General features: G+C 37.6%; 1 protein-coding gene and 2 long non-coding RNA genes across 4 annotated transcripts in view; 2 read left to right on the plus strand and 1 right to left on the minus strand.

The window, feature by feature from the left end:
* Window positions 1-21270, plus strand: part of cdkal1 (CDK5 regulatory subunit associated protein 1-like 1) — a 252726-nt gene that overhangs the window by 205316 nt on the left and 26140 nt on the right. For both annotated transcript variants that reach the window (XM_023963817.2, XM_023963818.2), the window contains exon 13: window positions 15968-16051. In XM_023963817.2, coding sequence (XP_023819585.1) covers window positions 15968-16051 — 84 coding nt within the window. The remainder of the gene's footprint in view (window positions 1-15967; window positions 16052-21270) is intronic.
* LOC144984531 (uncharacterized) lies at window positions 5248-10997 on the plus strand. Its single transcript, XR_013648292.1, has 2 exons — window positions 5248-10007; window positions 10077-10997. It is a non-coding gene; the product is annotated as an uncharacterized LOC144984531 (long non-coding RNA).
* On the minus strand, window positions 10983-12742 carry LOC144984533 (uncharacterized). The gene is made up of 2 exons (XR_013648294.1): window positions 11991-12742; window positions 10983-11571 (listed from the first exon to the last, which is right to left on the minus strand). It is a non-coding gene; the product is annotated as an uncharacterized LOC144984533 (long non-coding RNA).

A 21270-nucleotide genomic window follows, 5' to 3' on the forward strand; every position in this document is an offset into this window, starting at 1 on the left:
ACGAGTAAGCGCATGTGTGTGTGTGTGTGTGTGTGTGTGTGTGAGTGCATGCTCTGAGTCGGATCAGTCTGACCCCCCGCCTTGCCATGTATCATTCAACACCATTGAAGTGCTAATATTTTGAATCCAATTTTCTTTTTTTTCTTTTTTCAAATCTCAACATGTTGAAGCCGTTCTGACTTCCACTAATGAGGAGTTAGACTTGCCTGTTTTGATTATGTATGATTAGTTGATTAATTGATCAACAGAAATGTAACATTAATGTCAATCTTTGGAAACATCTTTTGGGTTTCTTTAGCTTTTCTTTGTAATTCATGGCAGTAAAGTGAATATCTGTGTGTAAAACAAGTGTTGCAGATGTCACCCTTTAATTTGGAATGTGTTTAACAATTTTTCCTTCCAAAAGTATGAATCAATCAAAACCATGAGCATAATTTGTGGTTCCTGCGCAGTCTCTCTTATGATGAAAGCATAAAAAAAAGATTCAGAGAGATGATGAAAGTGATTTTCTGCTGGTTATGATTTTTTTATGTGGTACTTCTCATTTTATGATCAATAATGGACTTTAAATTCAAAAAAATCAACTTTGTTTTTCGAAGGAGACCCAGTCTTGTTTAACATCTAGTTCAAGTGAAAAATAGCCAATGAGAGCAGCTTTAAGAGGGATTAATGGATTGACAACTCCTTTCTGTCAAATGTTTTCAGTTGAATTTGTTTTTAATTTTCTACTGAAAATGTAAATTAAAAACAATTTGACTTCAATTTGATTTGTTTTAAACTCTGTGAAATAATTAAAATGGCCAAAGTTTTAGTTAAGAATCTGTTGTTTTTTGGCCACTTTATCCTTCAGTTTGAACCATTGACGCTATATGGGAACTGGACTGAGTGAGTGTGACGCCACCCAGGGAGGATGGTTCTGGATCCAATGGAAAAAAGTCAACTCAGTCGATATTTTTAAGCGATATGGATGCCGCCATGTTGGAACCAGACAACTTCAGAAGGCAATGATTGACAACCACTCTCACCAATCAGGACTGAGCATGTTGGATGTCCACACCCCTACCATTTGAAAGCAGGCTGGGGGGAATATGTCAGTCGAACGTTTCAAACCACAAACGTCTATTAAGGTATCTGATTGGTGAGTTTATAACTTGAATAACTTTTACTACAGAAAAATATATTTAAAAAAATGAGGATTACCAAGGACATGTTAAAAAAGAGGTAGCACATAGAGAATAATGATTCTGACAAATAAAATAAATGATTAATAGTTGTTTATGTCTTTATAGAAGTCTGTGGGATTTCGACTAATTCAACTGGGGGTACTTCCTGTTTGGAACTCAAGGGAGGAGGGGTCACTCAGTTCAGTTCTCATACAGAACCAATGGTTTGCTCAGTTAAAATTTCATTCTGTTCAAGGTTGTATTCAGACTGGACACATTTGTTCCGCTTAAAGTGAAACAGAGTTTGTTTCCCTTAATAATCGAGAACATATTTTCAGTCTGAATACACCCAATTGGACCCTGGTCCACCAGGAACCGCTCTCGGACCCATCTTTGGTGGGTGGTCTCGGTTCGTATTCAATCAGAATGAGCTTGGCTCGCTTTGAGATTCCTCAGCCTGAGTACAATCCCTTCCCAATCCCAAGGCAAAGCAACTGAACCAGAATGGCCACCGTAGCCGGTTGTCATGTGATGATGCATCAAAGCAAATGTAAAGCAACGATTGTCGTGTTATCAGACAGAAAAAAGGGTTTTATTTGTTCGAACGTTTATTTTAATACAGCTGAACACTTCTTACATGCTTTTCTGTGTCGTGTTGCACGTGCCTGGCGCTGTTGTAACGTCATCCTATAAGCTACATTGTAGTTCCTAAACAGAATTCTCTGAAAATAATGCACCAACACCACAAAGATGAGACACAGCAGCTCATTGGAATGTGATTAGAAAAAATTCAGACTCATCAAAACAATTTTAACGTGATGCACATGGTACGCACTTTTTTCCCCCACAATCTAAATGTCATCAACACTTATTAGTACCTTCTTAGACGTCTTCTTGCCAGTAACCGGCTTGCAGCATGTGTCCACCAGACCAAAAAAACTAGTAGAAAGGGTTGTACTTGTCGTTGATACAGTCATTACAAATCAGTGAGTAAAATACAAAGTTTGAATAAGTGAACTATCCCAACAAGAACTGCGAAGCACAGGACTTTGACCAAAATTCTGCCTCTAGTTGCTTTTCCCGCACTTGTAATTACTAGCCAATAACTTAATAGATCTTTAGTCACCTGGTTTTGTTTACAAGCTTTGGTCCGGAACAGGAAAGTCCCTTTGGCGGCAGTTTGAATGCAGACCAAATGCAAGTTCAGGACTCAATCTGGACCAAATTAAGTGAACGACCCAGACCAAAGGATTTCCCCAGTCTGAATACACCCAAATTAACTTCACTTCGTTTTATTTTAGCCCTGCAACAGGTGGTGTTGGTGACCTGTTGCAGGGCTCGCCTTCACTTAACAGAAGCTGGGTTGGGTCCAATAACCACAGGCCCCCAGAAGAGAGTTAGTGGGTGCTGAGGATAGGTTTTGTATAAAGCACCATGTTTTCTCTCCCTTTGTCCCAATGTAACAATAAAACACCTAAAAATAGGCTTTGATGGTTGCATTACTAAACAGAAAATAATATGTAATTAATTTGGGATCATTTGCACGTAAATAATTGAAATTTCTGTGATTGATCACAATTAAACATTTTGAAGACTAATTGCTCGAAGCTAAAATATTTGAGACCCCTTTTTTCCCTTTTTGATGTTATTTTCCACGTGAATTACTTCCAAGGGGATTTTTACAAACTGAATGCATTTGAATGTAAACAACCACCAACCACATATCAGAGGAATTGGTAGCATTTATAAAGGCCTTTTTTTTTCTCACCGTCATTCCACTCACCAACAGTAAATTCTCCTGATTTTTCTGTTCTTCACCATCATTTTTCTCTCAACGTTTTCTTTGTCCTTTCTAAAAGAAAATATGAAAAGGGGAAATTTTAACTTCTAGCTGCAATCTAGCCTTTTTTTTTTATTTTTTTATTTTTTTTTAAACACAGTTTCAGGACTAAACTTGCATCATCCCACGGAGCCGCCTGGCCTTGCTCTGCATGCTTTCTGTTTGACCCCCTGTGTCTGTGCATACTTTTCTCAGTCTAATACAGAAATTCGTGGGAAAGCCTTGAACAGCAATCTGGTTCATACGCCCAATAACTTTGCAATGCAGTCGTAATTTGTTGTGTCTTAAGGTGCGCCTTACATTAATAATAATGATTATTATCTACCTGTTTTTGCTCAGGCAAGGCCATCAACTGCGATCCTGTATTCATGTGCATGAGTTGATGTATTCCCTCCATGTTTCTCTGTGTCTCTTGCTTTATCAGTGCTTCATTCCTACACACACACAAACACCGATTCCAAACAAAAAGACCTTCGGGCCCAGAGGGCTAAAGCAGCCAATCAGCTCGGCAATCTCCACCGAGCTCTGATTCATGCTGCAATTGGAAACGCACACAGTTTCAAACATAGATGCTGCTTTGCTGGGGGCTTCATCCTCCCCACACCCGACTCAGACACAGACGCCTACACGAAATAGAGCAGCTCTGCTCAGGACCCAAGCCCCAAAGTGGATGAATAATTGAAGGAGTGTTGAACGTTTCCAATCTCTGTAATTATGTGAAACTCTTGACAGTGTATTTGGAAATATTTACACAGTTTATTTATTTATTTCAAGGTTTTTTTATGAAATGTACTGATTTTTGTCTACTTCAACTAAAACTAACAAATTCATTTAGTTATCTCTGTTTCTGCTAATATGAATAGAGGCAGCTATGAGTCAATGGTTTTGTCTATTTTCATATTTCTGTTCATTTGGGCATCTGATATAACAGATCCAGTTGCAAAGAACTTGTATTTCATTGTTACATTTGATGCTAAACCATTCCCGTTCTTCATGCTCTCTTTGCTCCTCAGACAGATCGGTGTTTGTGTTTGTTGTGGGCCTCGTTTGTGTGTTGTGTGTGCTGTCGTGCGTCGTAGTGAGCGATGTTTCTCAGGCTTTCGCTCCTTGTTTTCTGCCATGTCTTTGTTGTGATGTGATTTACTCCAGCATCTCAGACACTAAACAGCCCACAGGCCACAGCCTCTGCGTGTGTCAGAGTGAGAGACAGACATCTATCTGTCCCCTGTCTGACAAACCGAATCCGTCACACTGGTAGCAGACTGCCATGCATCTCTGGGAAGACAGCAAAAACTGATGAGGGTAATCATGCGCACGTTTGTGGGTCTGTATGATTTAGCCTGTTGTGTCTTTGCAGCATGTGTGAGGAGCGACGGCTTTAATAACAGCGGCTCCGAGCTCACGTTGTGTTTGAGTTGCATTTCAGGCTTTTGGCCTTTTCTCAGATGAACCAAAACAATGTACAGTGCAGAATCTATTTGCAAGATGTTTGTACTAATCTCTGCTTTTCTGTTCCAACTTTTTCTTTCCTAAACGCAATTGCTCTTCTGAGTTTCATGCGCTGAGTTTCTACAGAAAAAACCCTGCTGAGAAAATCAGAAGAAAGAGATTTTCCAGTCTTGTAGGGAAAAGTCTCCTTTCTGTAGTTTTGGAGCAAAAATAGATTGTTTGGGTGCCTAATTCTCAGTAATTTTCTTCACACTTTCCTTCATGCTCTTCTTTTCTTAACTAATGCTGAACATCTTATTCGTACCCTTGAACTAAGCAGCTCAACTATGTTAAAGTTAAGCAAATGAATCGTTACTCTTTTGTGACTCAGTCTGTGTGGAAGAAAGGGAGAGGCATGAGTCAATGAGTTCAGGGAGGGCTGTATTGAGCCTGAAGGCAGGGGTTTTGGATTGAATTCAGGTGTGGATCACTTTGTACAGGCAAATACCTTTCACACTTTGCAAACTGCACACGGACGGACGGCGGAGACCAGCAGAGGCCCAACTGATGGCCTGGAGGCTCACAAACACTGACACTCTTGGCCAGTTTGTATTTCAACAGGTGTTCAGTAATTGGTCTTAAACTGCCTCACTTCAGTTTCTACCTTTGATAATTGTATGTGGGATCATAAACATATATATATATATATATGCATATATATGTATATATATATATATGCATATATATGCATATATATATATATATATATATATATATATATATATATATATATATATATATATATATATATATATATATGTGTGTATATACATATATATTCAATAGGTCACAGATTCACTGTGTACTGCATCTTGATTGGCTGTTGACCTTGTCAATCAACCCCCCCCCCTGCCATGTCTCCTGTACAGAATGTGTTCAGTCTCCTGATTTTACATAAATCTTTTGTGGTGAGCACATCTTTGTTTTCCTTCCAAATTACTAGACTTATTTTTCTGACAGTTTGAACTTTGAGAGTTTAAACAAGAGAGAAAAATACAAAAACGTTCATGTCTGTCTGACAAAAGTGTCAAAAGCGTGTAGTGAGGGATTTTGAACCCTTAAAACATCAAAAAATTTTGGCAAAATATAAAGTTGACTACTATGGGAGTAGGAATGTCTTAACTTGTAAAATAAATATCTCTTGATAAAGTCAAATTTTTCATTTAACCACATATTTTAAAAATTATTTAGTGTTTTTATGTGTACCCATCAACTTTTGCTTATAATTTACCAGAACCAGCCAGAACCAGCTGACGATGAAATACATTTTTGTTTAGTGAATCAAACATCCAAAACTATAAACATCCCATTTACTATATTTTTCTTAGTAAAAGTTGGATTTTTTTTAGTTTTGCCTGGGGTGTCACTTAGGGTGTATTCAGACTGGAGACATTTGGTTTGCTAAAAGTGAACCAGAGTTTGTTTCTCCCGATAATCCGGTCCAATTTTCAGTTGTAATACATGCAAGCGGACCTGCTCTCGGACCCATCTTTTGGGGTGGACTCGGTTCATTTCCTATTGGACTGAGCTCAGGTCTGCTCTGAAATTCCCCATTCTGAAAACAATTTGTTTTCAGAGTAGAACAACTAGAACAGAACGGCCACCGTAGCTGCTGGTCACGTGATGTAAACAAAGCAGAAATGTAGCAACAGACCAGCAAATGTAAGCAAAGATTGTCGTGTTATCAAACAAAAAAGGGTCCAACTCCTTACTTTTTCGAACGTTTATTTTAACACTACTGAAAATGCGTATTAGATGCTTTCTGTGTCTTGTGCCCGGCGCTGCTGTAACGTTACCCTAAAAGCTAACTTGTAGTTCCTTAACAGAATTCTCTTAAAATAACGCCATAACACCACAACCATGAGACACAGCAACTCGTTGAAATGTGATCAGATGAATGCTAGCTTATTGAAACCACTTTTAGGGTTTACACATTGCTTCTCACCTTCTTAGTTGTCCTTTTGACTGTAACCGCCCTGCAGCATTACTCCACCGGACAAAAGCATCAAGAAAAAGTGTTGAGCCTGACCTTGAGACAGGCATTGGTCAGCAAAATGTAAACTTTGAATATGTGAACTATCCCAACAAGAACTGCAAAGACAACAAGGACTTTCATAATTTCTGCTACTACTAGTTCTGCTCCGCCCTTGTAATTCCTGACCAATGAGTGAAGAGATTTTTAGACACATAGTTTCGTTTACAACCTTTCGTCTGGAGTAAGAAAGTCAACGGACTTTTCACGTGTGTATACACCCTTTTACTTAGGTGCGATTTATATATGATATCTTTTTTATAAATTGCAACAGCCACTAGAGGGCACTGTTTGTATTAGTATTTTCTACTGATAGCATCGCAGAAGATTAGGCGCTAACCAGTCTTATTCCAGTCTTGACAGAATTGTTTCAAAGTAATTTGAAGTGATATAGAGAGTTTAGTTGGCTTGTCAGCTTTTTTTTTATTCTATGCTTGTCTGAATAATTGTTCACATGTTGCACTAATATACTTGACTCATTGTATGTTTCATTGCGCATCAGAGTGTTATTGCAGTGAAGCGTGCAGATATTCAGTCTACTTTTGTCATCTATTGCTATGGTTTGCCTTTCGAAATGAAATGTCCATTCTTGTTACCGTATTTAAAAAAAAAATGTTGTTCTATTTTATGCATTCTTTGGCTGCTGTGACTTTTACTCCAGATAAACTTGAAAATGTAGTAAATTAAATGTAGTGAAGGAGATTGTGGCTTCTTTACTATTTTCCTTATCTCCTCAGACATAAGGGATGGGTACATTGACTAAAAACATAAAAATGTGTTCTGGAAGCTTCTAATGAGCCTAAAAAACAGACATTGTAGTTTTTTTTAGTAGAGAATACTGAACTTGACTTCAGTTCTTTTTTTAAATACTTCAACATTTTGGGACTTTTTTATGCATATACTAATAAAGCTGTACAGGTTTTTGACTTCTCAACCCCTTTCCTTTCTTTCAGTCATACAGATGTTGTTCACAGTCAGTAAATCGCTCGGTATAAAGTATTGGTGGGGAGCCCTATTCATTTCTCTCACTTTGATCCGTGTTGATTTAGCATTTGTCCCTGCAAACATTCAACCAAAGCCGTGCATAATCCTCTGTGTTTTCAGGCCAGACCATGAAAAGTTTGCAGGCTCTTTGAATTTGACTTTGAGGCTAAAGCCAAGCACCCAGCCCCACAGGGGAGGGCCGTTTTCACCTTTCAAGAGGCGCATTCAAAGAGACCCTGCAGAAGATCAGAACCCTTTCTTTTAGCCCTGTTAAATCATTACCCACCGTGACTTTTTTTTTTTACTCTTTCACAAACAATTACCCAAATCTGTTTTTACAAATGCTCTTAACAATTATTGTGTGTTCAATGTTTGTCAGTTTGTCACGACAGTATTTCCTGTTGAAGCTGTAGAGTGAATATTAAGCCTCATGTTGGATGGAAGTGCATGAAATAACTTCATGAGTCAGTCTTCCCTCAAACTGACCTTTAAATCCTTAATTATTTATTGATACTTATAATTAAAGCTGTTTTATGTTTGCAGCGTTATGCATAAAAACCAAAAAAGAACCATTTAAATTAATTTAAAAGAAGTATAAGGAACAATGTGTTCATTTAAAGCTCCACTCCACTCATATCCCCTGAGTTTTTTAAATGTACCTGTGATCAGAAGATATTTGGGTTCAAGGTTGTAAGCATTCCCTTTTCATTTTTATATTAGCACTTATAGCTTCGTTTTTGGTTGTCGGTTTCTCTGCTGCTGCTGCTGCTGCTATTTTATTTTTTCAACGGCCACAGATGCGTACAAATTCTTTTCATGAGAATGTTGATTATAATTCAAAACCCCAGTTTCCTCTCTTTTCCTGTTGCGACGAGGATTAATTGTCAATTAAATGGATGATTCCACAAATCTGTGTTGGATCTGCAGTTTATCATGGGGGATGTTATTCTCGGGGTAGGGGAGATAAATAAAGGCCTTACTGTGTAAAGACGTGCATGCTGTATTTGGAATGCTGTGTCATGTTTGATCAGATGGAGAATAAAAATAACGCATATTTCCACACATGCAGATCAGCAAGACAAAGCTGTGTAAAGAGGAACTGCAGCTAATGACTCTTTTATTAATTAGCCTGCGATTATAACTGATTATTGCTCAATTACTGGTGAGAAAAAGAAAAAAAAAACAATTTAAATCCTGATTGAAGGCTTGTTGCTTGTCTTGAAAATGCCTAATACGTTCACATCAGCATATATGTTTAGCATATGGCGTTCACACTGGACAGTCACTTCCTAGCTAGCCCATGTACCTACAGTTGGAAGAAGCTTGATGCGAAATGTAGAAGAGGTGCAAATCTCCTGAATCTCGCTCCAGGCTTTTTCTTTCTCAACTCTAGTCCCATACATGAAAGAACTTGATGTCATAGAATTCCAGCCGGACACAAACCGCAGTTATTAATTTCTCCTCTATGATCAATTTTCAAATAGTTGTGAAGTAAAAGGAACGCCATCCATACGTCACTACTAAATCTGAGTTTCTGATTGGTCAAAAATCCACCTGGTTAAACGTGCAACACATTTTCTACATAGGATCCCAAAACTACGGTGGCCCTGAAGTGCAAACCATTCAACAAATCACTCGATACAAAAACATTTTTAAGATCACAACAACAATTTAAAAAGCGTATTACATTTTAGAAAACAAAACAAAATTTCAGAAACCAAAACATAAAAAAGAAAAAAGAAAAAAAAGAAAAAAATATTTCAGAAAACAAAATTAATTTCCAGAAAAAAAAGAAATATTACAAAATGAAAACATTTCAGAAAAAAAATTAATTTCCAAAAAACAAAATGAAATAAAAAAAATGAAAACATTTCAGAAAAACAAAATGAAATATTAAAAAATGAAAAACATTTCAGAAAAAAAATGAAATATTAAAAAATGAAAAACATTTCAGAACACAGAATGAATTTCCAGAAAACAAAACGAAATCTTCAAAGATGAAAAACATTTCCAAACCGGAAGAAGCAGGTACTATGGGACAACGCTGATTGGATGATGATGTTTGTCAATCATTTGAACTGAAAAGTATTTTAAATGAAGCGATGACGGATTTTATCGTCCAAACAACAATGTACCATGATAATTCCCGTATTTCCCATTTACATATTAAATCAAAAATGCAGCAAACACATAATGAAGGTTTAAATTATTTTTTGAATATTTCGTCTGAAGCAGAACGGTCACCCGGAAGTAGTTTGTGTGTATGACGTCCGTTCTGCAGGTAAACAAAGAAAGGGACGATAAAACGTTAACATAAACTTTAATCTTTGAATATTTAGCGGATGTGATGACAGAATGCACGCAGAAATATCAACACCAACCAGGTTTACAAATGTTTCGAAATGTCGTGAGAGGATTCTGTCTAAAGCAGCAGCTGCGAAGAAACGGGTGTTAAAGACGGCGCACATCAGGAAATGCAGTCCCGTCATCCACAGATAAGGTATGGAGGCACATTTGTTTGATCTAATAAATGTAGCGTTAAACGTGATTTCTAGGTGGGTGTTTACAGACAGATCCAAGATCCTTCAGTCATACGTTAATGACAGGTTACCTCATCAGCTGGAGAAGGGGTCACGTGGGCAGGATTCTCAGACAGGTGTACCAGCAGCATAAATCAGCAAAGCTGTCAGGTAAACTGCAGCAGTTTGTGTCTCAGAATAACATTTATGAATGCTTCTTATTCACACTATTAAGATCTGTGACTTTAGAGTGTGTCAGTGCACAGAAACATGACAGTAAATGACTGGATGTGCACATCATCAGACACGTCCAGGTGTGTAACTAAAGGTGGCAAAGTCTGTAGTGTAAAATAAATCTTTAAAAAAAACGTTTTAGTCTTTCAGGCAGAGGAGGAATACCAAATTGTTTTAGAATGTATTTTTTATAAGACTGAAATAATGTATTTTATTCTGAGTTTGGTGTTTTGACCCCTCCCTAATGAATTTCTGGTTTAACCCATTTTCTCCTCATTTTGATGAACTCAACTTTTTCCTGAATGAAAGATGAACGGCAGCTGATGTTTTTCTGTCAGGGATTTTTAATTTATTAATTTATCTCTGTCAGGGATTTCAATGGAGCTGGAGTCCAGGGCAGTGGAAGCTGCAAGCATGTAGGAGCAGGAACTGGCGTCCCTTACCTGTGCATCTTCCTCTGGATGTGATGCTGAGCAGCAATGTGGACAAAACTTCCCTGACATGACTCTTTTTGATATAGTTGTTAAGCACAAACAGACTTTTCCCAGATGCATTTTTTCCTCTAATAAATGTGACTGACAGGTAGGCTGAGTAAATGCTGAATGTAAACGCAACATTTGATTGACTGCGTGAAGAAGCCCTTAAAGGAAAATCCACAACCGTTTCTTTGTTTCTATTACTGAATAACATATTCATGTTAAGTTTTCAATAAATATACTGCATTCCTATGAAACAAATTTGTTTATTTTCATATCCATTATTACAATCCTCACGTCAGCATTCAGTTTTTTCATTGACAAAAAAACATTTATAAACAACAGCTTTGAAAATCAAACATCAACTTTGTTAATAAAGCTTTAAAACCTAAAATGGTAAACATGGAAAAACTCCTAAATGAAGCAAGCCTAATATGAACATTTTAAACTGGAGTTTTGCTTAAAGGAACATTAAGTTGTTTGGAGTTGTACAAGTGTTTGATGCGATTCCTCAGATGTGATTTCCAGATCATCAGCCCGACACTAAAGGCAGGAATTGTGCTTCGTTTTTCACTCCCCGCTGCATCATTTACAACAAATCAGGCTTATGCAGCAGGTTAAAGACTTTTTTTTAAAGGACCTGCAATTTAAAAAAATAATTAGATATTAAGGTTAAATAATATTTATTGATTACATTGCACATAAATCATGGTGACTTGCCTGTACACTGCACAATGATATGAATGACTTTAGTCTTTTTGAATTCCCATGTAGAGCTGCCATCTGTTCTTCTGCAGCTCAAACCTTTCTGGAACTTCGCTTTGAGAAACTTCACCTGCAGAAATATCACATGTTCATTCAATTAAGTATTTTATAAACTTTTAAAATTTATTTTTAAGTGTCAGTATATGTATATGCATGGTTCAAAAATATACAATACACTTTAATATTATTTCCCATAAGAACTTGTTTACTGATTTCAGTCTTAAAGTCGATTTTTAGCAACACTGATGCCATATAATTACTGTAATTACTGTATAAATCACAGAACCAGGCTGGCTCGGAGCTTTTTCTGATGTCACCGAAAACGGGAACGGCTATCATGTGAAGACGGTTCGTCTCCATCGGGTTCTTTTTGCGCATGCGCAAGATAAAAAGAAATGATCTTTTCAAAGCAGCACTTTAACATCCTAAAATTAACATCCCTAGAGACATGTGACTGACAAAAGAAAAGATCACAGAATTGATTCTTACCTAAAGATGATTGACAGCGTGAACCTCGCAGCCGTAGACATTAGCGCACAGCTTTCATAGTAAAAGTGCTCACAAACTACTTCCGGGTGACCGTGTGTCAGGCGAAATGTTAAAAAAATAATTTTAAAGTTCATTAACAGTTTGCTGCATTTTTTATTTGATATATAAATGGGAAATACGTGGATTATTATAGTACATTGTTGTTTGGACGATAAAATCCGTCATCGCTTCATTTAAAATACTTTTCAGTTCAAATGATTGACAAAAATCATCATCCAATCAGCGTTGTCCCATAGTACCTGCCTCTTCCGGTTTGGAAATGTTTTTCATTTTTGAAGATTTCGTTTTGTTTTCTGGAAATTCATTCTGTGTTCTGAAATGTTTTTCATTTTTTAATATTTCATTTTTTTTCTGAAATGTTTTTCATTTTTAATATTTCATTTTTTTTTCTGGAATTTTTTTTTTCTGAAATGTTTTTCATTTTTTAATATTTCATTTTTTTTCTGGAATTTTTTTTTTCTGAAATGTTTTCATTTTTTAATATTTCTTTTTTTTCCTGGAAATTAATTTTGTTTTCTGAAATGTTTTTTTTTGTCATTTTTGTTTTTCAAGTTTTGGTTTCTGAAATTTTGTTTTGTTTTCTAAAATGTAATGCTGCTTTTTAAATTTTTTTTTTTTTTTTAATTGTTGTTGTGATCTTAAAAATGTTTTTGTATCGAGTGATTTGTTGAATGCTTTGCACTTCAGGGCCACCGTACAAAACAGTCCTAAAAGCTTGCGCTGCAATCCGTGAACACGAGGGTTTTGAATGCATTAGCCCAAAATGCACATTTACGCAAGTTTACGTAGACTTTTCATCGAAAGTGGTCGCTTGAACGTGGGTTGCAGAGGCCGGTGCAAACGCAGCTTGGCATCAACACTTTTGCAGATTTACTTCTTCTGATTGAGACGTAGCCAGAGCTTGTGACAGCCATCACATAATGCGGATCCAAGGAATCATTGAAGTAAGTCACTGCAGATTATCAGTGATGTTCAGTTTATTTGTGTGCAGCTTTTTCATTTACTCTTTATCGCCAATTGTAAAAGGCAACACTGTCTTTTAACTACCGTCATGTAACGAGGCACTCAAACCAAATAACAATACAGATGTGTCATATTTGCTCCTAAATGCCTGATGTGAAGTGTTGTACATGACAGCACAGCCACACAGCTCCCACTCTCCTCCGAACAATGACCGTTACTGGGTCGAAGCTGTAGAAGAATATCGCCAAAAATATTAGCGGAAAGAAAAGACCCACTCTGAAAACCGTGGTTTCGGTGTTTTTAACGTGTTCTTGTGGCATTTTTATGATGACGGTGAATCAGGAGCAGACAAAAAGATGCCGTTTGAAAAGCCTGTAGACGTCACATAGAAGGTACGATCAGCAGCTACCAGCTGCCTGCTCGTCTCCATTAGACAAATAGATCCATGTACGTCTTTGTTTTCCTCGGCCGAGATGGATAATTCCAATATTTCTTCCCATTTTGGTCGCACCAAAAAATGTTCAGGTTGGGGTTGTGGAGGGCTGTAGACTCAGATATGAATTTCTAATTGACTCCTGTTGCTCTGCAGAAACTATTTCCAATAAAAAGACCACATATTCATAATTAAACACCACTATTAAAATAAAAGGATTGGAGTGAGTCTTGAAAGGATTCAGCTGTCCCGATCACTTGCAGGAGCGCTGGTGTATAAAACGATGCACTGAGGCTCGCAGATTGTGTCTACAAACATTTGCACTCCTCAGTGAGCAAAATTTTCCCTCACACATGGTGTTTGCACATAGACACTTAAGGCAATGAGAGACAGACAGCAAGGTAAAGGAAAAGCTCGCTGTGTGTAAAACTGTTTACCAACTTTTTTTTTTTAATGTGAATTCAGGTGGGTTAAACCTCTGCCATGAAGTTCTGAAAACCACACAGATTTGATTTTTTTTGCTGACTGTAAATACTTGAAATAAGGTCATGTCTTGAACATCAGAGGTTGTCACAGCAGTGAAAGTAAAGTGGGAGAACACTACTGTGGAGCCCCGGCTCTGTCCTTTTTGGAGCATGTATTGTTTGAGAGAATCAAGTCTCCTCTTGTCAAAAGGCTTGAGTTCCAGTGAGTATTTGCATTAAAAGAAGTCTGCTTCTATTATTTGAAGTCATAAGTCATAAAAAGTATGACTGGAGTCCACACTTTTGCATGACAAACACAGCTGTATTCAGTCATTACAGCTGTAGGAAAATAGGAAACCTGCATGCAAAACACTGTTGAGACCAATGCGCCAGTTCTTACCCTGTCTTTTTTTTCTTTGAAGAAGACAGTGTTGCATAATTTTTGTGTCCTAATTGTCCTCTAAACGGTGTAGCTTCAGTTATTCCACCTGTCTGTCTGAACTTTTTAATTCTTCTTACCATAAAGCAAAATAAGAGTCAGTTTAAAACAGATATTTTAAAATTCTTATTTTTATATAACACTTATTTTTAGGGCTTTAACGATTCATCTATTCATGTTCCTTTGATCCATCCATCCATCCATCCATCCAACTGAGTCAACCTATACCATTATAAAATAGTTTTTAAATGAAATTACCTGATTATAATCAGTATTGGAAAATACCATTTGGATTGAGAAACTGTAGGTTTATGTTACGATAACATATAAAGGACCATGTGCCATCACAGCGTACTACACACATGTGATACAGTAAATAATAACTATGAATCGCACCGTCAACCCCAAATTATGATATGTATCAAACCGTTGTTAAAATGGATTGTTACACCCCCACCTGTTAATCTCGTATAGACCTGAGCACACTGGAACTAGGTGGACTAAATAGTAATGAATGAGAAAAAAACTGAAAGTTATGGGACCAACAAAGGGAATGCCCAGAGATATTAGAGAAGGATAAAAGCAGAGAGAAGAAAAGAACGAGGATTATGGGTGTTGGCAAAAATGGAAAGACCCAAGGCAATATGTCAGAGCCTTAGAAGTCACGGCTCTGACATATTACCAAGGAAATGATCAGTCAGCACAGTTTTAAAACAGAGCTCATCACTGACAGGCTTAAAATGCAGAGTCTGCCTGCTGAGCCAACAGGACATCCTGTTCCCATCACTTTCAAATATGTGCTGCCAATGTTTCAAACTCCCACTTTACTATGTAGGGGTGTCTCTGAAATTGCTGCTTTCCATCCCTCTGCAGCCGTTTCCAAGCACGACAAAAACGGCCGCATGACTTCACGTGCCAGGAATCCTGTTTTCAGCAGCCAAATGAGACACGGGTGGACCAAATTACACGAGATATAGACAGTTGGAAGTTGGTTTGTGCGTCAACCTTTATTTTGCAGAATATGGCATCAGCACTTCCACGGGCACTTCAAATGTCTAAAGTGTGGATGTAGTTATAAAGAAATGCAGGTTTTTGTATTGCAGACTTTGTGTGCAAGTTTTAGTTCTTTGTCCATGTTTAATTTACATTCTTGCAGGGAAAATGCTGTTTTGTCATGTTTCGTCCTCTAAATTGCCAGAATCCGAGGCCTTGATTTTAGTTAGTTTTGTGTTGTGAATACATTGTTTTGTGTTGACATTTTAAGTTTGTTCTTTATGAGCTCTTTTTTGTAAGAGCTGAATTTTGCTGAATAGTGCTTGTCATCCTCTCAGCAGAGCGCTCACATTGAAGTGGTTTGTAAACCTTGAGATTGTAATTAAAGTGCAATTTTAATGAATAACAGCAAGAATGAAGACGGCCGCTTCTGTCCAATAAAGACAAACAACACGGCTCTCACGCGCACCCTTTAAAGAAAACACAAGAACACACAGCCGGATTTTGCGTTTCACAGTGAAGAATGATCAAATAGAGATGAGGATGTGTTCATGTGCATTCTGAACACGGCACAGATGAATGGATGTTTCTCCCGCTCAGATTTGTTGTTTGTCCTGATTTGCAGGTCGGAGAGATGCAGCATGTACTGGTGACAGAGGAGTCCTTCGATGCTCAGTACTACGTCGCGCACAACAAGTTCTATGAGCAGGTAACGTTCATGTTGCAATGTGCTGATGAATAACAGACATACTGCACAGCTCGACTGTGTTGATCTTATGGAAGCAGATAAAGTGTCATTATCAACAGTTCGCCATTTCTCAAAGTAATTTCTAAGTACAGACAATGCTGTTCAGGTTTAGGTTCAGCAGTTTCAATAGTATTACCAGCTTTGAAATTTTCACTGTCGGTCCAAATGCATGTATTAAACGTCTGAATCCCTTTCGGGGTCTTGGGGTTGCTGGAGCCTATCCCATCTACTGTTGGATAAGGGCAGGGTGCACATGAGCAGAGCCACACAATCACGCATTCCCACTTGGGGGTAATTTAAAGTCACTAGTTAACTGTTGTAGAGTGTTTTTGGACTGTGTAGAAAGGCGGAGTTCCCAGAGACAACACACAAATACACGAGGAGAACAGGCAAAGACCAGACGAAAGGGTCCCAGTCTGGATTTGAACAAGGGTCTTCCCACTGTGAGACGATAGTGCTAACCACTCTTCCACTATGCCACCATGCAACCCCACTATCTAAATATTCTGATTTAATGTATCTGTCATTCTTAAAGAAGCCAACATGTAAGAAACTTGGCTTTTTAAAACAGGATGTTAGAGAAGCCTGACTATGTCCAGCTCAAAACTCTGGCCTTTTCGATTAATTGCAAGAGATGTATAATAATAAACTACTTTGAAACTAACGAATCAGCAGTGAGCTATAAATCAAAAGATGATGTCATGTTCATGAAATGTCATCTTTGGTAAGTTTATCATAATATCAGGCATAGAAATAAAAAACCTAATGAGTCTATGTGGAAGATTTTGCACTGACGGTAATCAACTAATTTTCTTTTGCCGCAAGCCCCTAGTGGTTATTTGATAAACTACATCTGACTGCAGTAAGAAGTGAGAAAAATGAAAATAAAAACAGTCTCTGTTTAGAGATGCACGTTTTATTTTATTAATCTTTTTTTTTCCGTTTCCATTTGTGTGTGTGTGTTTGTTCTTCTGCTTATTTTTTCACTGTAAGGAACTGTATTGGCCCCTTTAAGATTAAATTGAGCCATAAAAGAGGTGTTTTGACATGCCCGTAAATCTTTAGCAGATAACAAATGTAATTTTATTCAAGGTCATCCTGCCTGTGGTGATGAGCCCTAATACCCTAAAAGATTGAATGTGCATCCCAGTTTGCTCAGGTGCGATTTGGCAGAAATTGAATATGGATGTGCAGTAAGTGAAAGACAGAACAATGTTGACAGAGTTTAGTGAGACACCCACACCCGCTTTTTTCCTCTTTTATTTGTCAGGTGTAGATGGTTGTTGATGGGACATCAAGTCTTGCTCATTTTCACACTTACTAAATCAAATCGGAGAGTTTGCTTTGGCTGTCACCGGAGCTCTCACAGCAGGTGCTGAGGCTTAAGCTTGTATTGACTAAAGTAGGTTAGCTATAATATCAAACATTCTCGCAGACGCACATACACCCTACGGTGGTCATGAGAACATTTGGCAGCTGATAACAGAAGCACTTTTGGCTTTTTTTTTTAACTGTACTAACATTAAGGTCAGCCCTAAAGACATGAAATTTCCATACATACTTACATTTACACACACACACGCACACATACACACACAGCTTCAAAGATACTAAGTCAACCTGTGGAAAATTCACTTTAAAACATCTTCAAATAAATCAACTTCCTCCTGCTTTATACATCATCAGAAACATGTTTGAAGTTATGCTTTTTATTAGCTCAGAAGGCAGGGGTGGTATTAATTTTTCTTCCCTTCCACTTCCCTGCCCTCCCATCCCCTCCTGCTCCTTTTGCCCCTCTGTCTGCAGGCTACAAACTAAAGTTACAAGTGTTACTCGGTTCACAGGCGCGTTGTTTAAGTGTGCGCTCCGTGATGCATGTACATGCTGCAGATCCAAGCATGTGTGTCGGTTGGCTCCTCCTTGATGATTGCCCCCTGCAACCCCCGCATACCATTCAATTTGAACCCAGAAAAAATAAATTGCTTTTAAAGCAGCGGTGTTCCAATTTGTCACTGAAGTTGTCTTCTTAAGCAACTCGCTTTAGGACACAAGTTGTTTGTCGTTAGTCCCTCTAGGGAGATCCAGTTGTTTCCGTAGATTGTGTTAGTCATAAAAGAAAGTCTTCATGAACTGCTACAGATAGGAAACTGTGACATGTCAGACAAACTGAAGACACTTCATGACTTTTCAAACTTGAATAAACTTTATTGTCAGTTCCAGTAAAAGCAGATTATTATTCTTTTAAATGGTTTAACAAATTGACACTCAAGCAGTTCAGACATTATTTAAACTACAGCAAATGCTTAAAAACACAAGTGGAAATCAGGCTAAACTCAAACATAAAAAAACAACAAAGAAACACAAAATAGTTTATTTAGATGTATTTAAAGCAGGAGTTCCAGTGGAAATGCAAGATTTCTAGTAAACGATTTTCTGTTCCACAGGAGTTCTGCATCACCTGCCTGATGGCAGCATGTACAAACAAGTGGGGCGGGGGGGGGGGGGGTAAAGGGTCTTCAGTAGCTTATGTAGTGCAGAGAAAGTGAAATTAATTACAAATATTTCATTGGCTTTGCTTTGTATTTGGAGGTGACGGTTCAACCAGGGGATGTTGTGTTACATAAGCTGGATATCCCCAATAATTTCCAGAATTGATCTGATCCGATACACCAGAGCTTTGATCGATTCGATTCATGATTTTTATTTTTATTCGATTAAATTTAGTTAAATTTTGATTTACAGGGTTTACACGTTTAAACATCTTTGCATAGAAATACATTATTAATCTATATATGTTTTGAAGATATTCACATTATTCTGAAACAGATCACATACTGTAAAATATATTAATGAAAAAATAAATCAGTGATATTGTTAACACCATACAGTGTTGTGCTACATAAGAGTCACCATAACTTAAATTACACTCCAAATGACCCTCGTCTACATAGGAGGCAAACATCGAACATAAAAGGGCTCCACCCAATTGGTCAAGTGCATAAATACCAATAATGTGATTTACTTTTAGTGAGGTAAAAGCGCTGGAAGCCCATCTGAAGCACTGACTCTTAGCTTTAGTCAGTCTAGTCTCTAAAAAAAAATATGGAGGATCCACTTTTAAAAAAAAACAGACCAAACCTAGAATATGAGGCTGATGTGCTTTAGAAAGACAAAAATAAAAATGCTGTCTAATAATAAGAGTAGGTTAAAATAACCATGGCTAGCCTACAACAACTGGTTAAAAAGAATTTGTGTCTATGACGCTAACTGAACATTTGGCACAGTAAGTCAGAATGATTAGAAAAATATGGGATTCTGAAGCTGAGCAGAAACAAAGATTCTCCTTTGCTTTAAAAGGTTTGGTCAATCTGTTGTTATACTCAAGTAAAAAAGCTTATAAGGAATTAACTTTTGCTAAAGATTTACTATCAATTCATTACAGTACTTTGTTACAGCAAAATATTACATTACTTTTGTAATGAGTTACTCCAAATCACTGGTAAAGTGAGAAGGAAAGTTCAGTCTTACACTGCGACACCCGTGATTTGATGCACAGCAAATTCACCTCTCGACAAAAACCCAATGCTCCCTCAATGTGTGGGAGGACCTACATTGTTATGTGTTTGACACGGATACATTTTGGAGATCAGATTTTTTTCATTTTTATTTTGAAGAGCTCTACAAAAGCATCGGCCTCCATGAGCTTCACCATCTACTGCAGGAGCTGTATCTGAAGGACGGCCGCTTTCAGCGTTACTTCCGTCTCCCTGTGACCCAGTTTGATAACTTGCTTATTCCGTGGAAGGAAAAAATGAAAATGTTTTTATTGTTGTCTCCATAGGAAAAAAATCATAACATTTAGAAGCAGAACAATCAGATTCTCCTCTATGTTGGTTTTGGACACTACGTCATCAGCACGTCATGGGCCAAAGCTAAGTCACTGATAAATTCTTTGCCAGAGATCATGTATTTGAACTTGCATGGCTAAATATTTGCCACGCGTCGGAATTTCTGCCGCGCTGTCATGCTGCTAACTGCTGCGCCTGACGCTCAGATTGTGCTGCTGGACCTCTGACTCCATCTCTCAATTAAGTTGGCATTGAAAGTGGCCACGCGAATCACATTCAGTGTGAACTCAGCTTAACACAAGAACATGTTAAAAACAGCATTTTCATCACTGATGCAGAAGTGTTGGGATAAACAAGTCTCCCGGTTTGAATCTTATGCAGACAAACAATGGTGAGCGGATGATGTCACGTGTGTGTTTTCTATGAATGTATGGAGGTAACAGTTGGATTCCCATTAAAATGAGTGTGCCGTGTCCAGTGAAGCCTCATCTTTGTGGGCTCTGAATGACTATAAAACCACATGCAGCTGCATGTTTCACATCTCTTCTCACAGCCACAGTGCTGCTTGGTCTCATGAACAGAACATGGACCCTCCTACATACAGAGGTCAGTGTTGACCTGTGCTAACGTCAGCCATTATCGCGCCAGATGGATAAGATTATTCTAATAATGTTGGGACTCACAGCACTGACAATCATTGCTAATGTTTGTTCCATGTCTGTCCATTCAGTGCGTCAGACAGAGTTGTGCAGGGTTGATTCACCAGATGATTTCTGGATCCATCTGCTGCCTTTGGCATCTTATTGTTGTTGATAAAGCCCAGATAGGAATGGAATTCATTATTGTAGCAGGTAAAAAATAAAAATAAAACATTTATATATATATTATCGGTTTTGTTTTCAAGCTTTCTATTGCATTGACTCAACATTGGTTTGCCCTTTTAATTAACTGAGTTACAATGGCAGAAAAAATGAGTTATAGATTAGCATTAACCAGCAAAACAAAGAAATAAATAAAAAATCTTCAGCTGAAAGCAAACATTAAATGAATTGTCAATTATTGTAACTGACCATGATTACTTTAAAATCAACAAAAGCTTTCAAGAACATTAACAAGATATGGATCTTTCATGCTGTGAAGATCATTCTTTTTCAATAACTGCTAATTTACTCCCATCACTTAGTGCTTACAGGTTAGCATGTGTCCATTTAATCAAATTGATTTAAAGTCCCACTCTGCCCATCTGTAGATCAAAGTGCTCCTAGTGGTCTTTAAATTCTAAATAGGCCATTTTTAACCAAGATCAAAACAAACCGTTTTCTTGGACATAGT

Source organism: Oryzias latipes, chromosome 16 (assembly GCF_053564925.1).
Source record: "Oryzias latipes strain Hd-rR chromosome 16, Olatipes_Hd-rR_3.1".
NCBI classification, from domain to species: Eukaryota; Metazoa; Chordata; class Actinopteri; order Beloniformes; family Adrianichthyidae; genus Oryzias; species Oryzias latipes.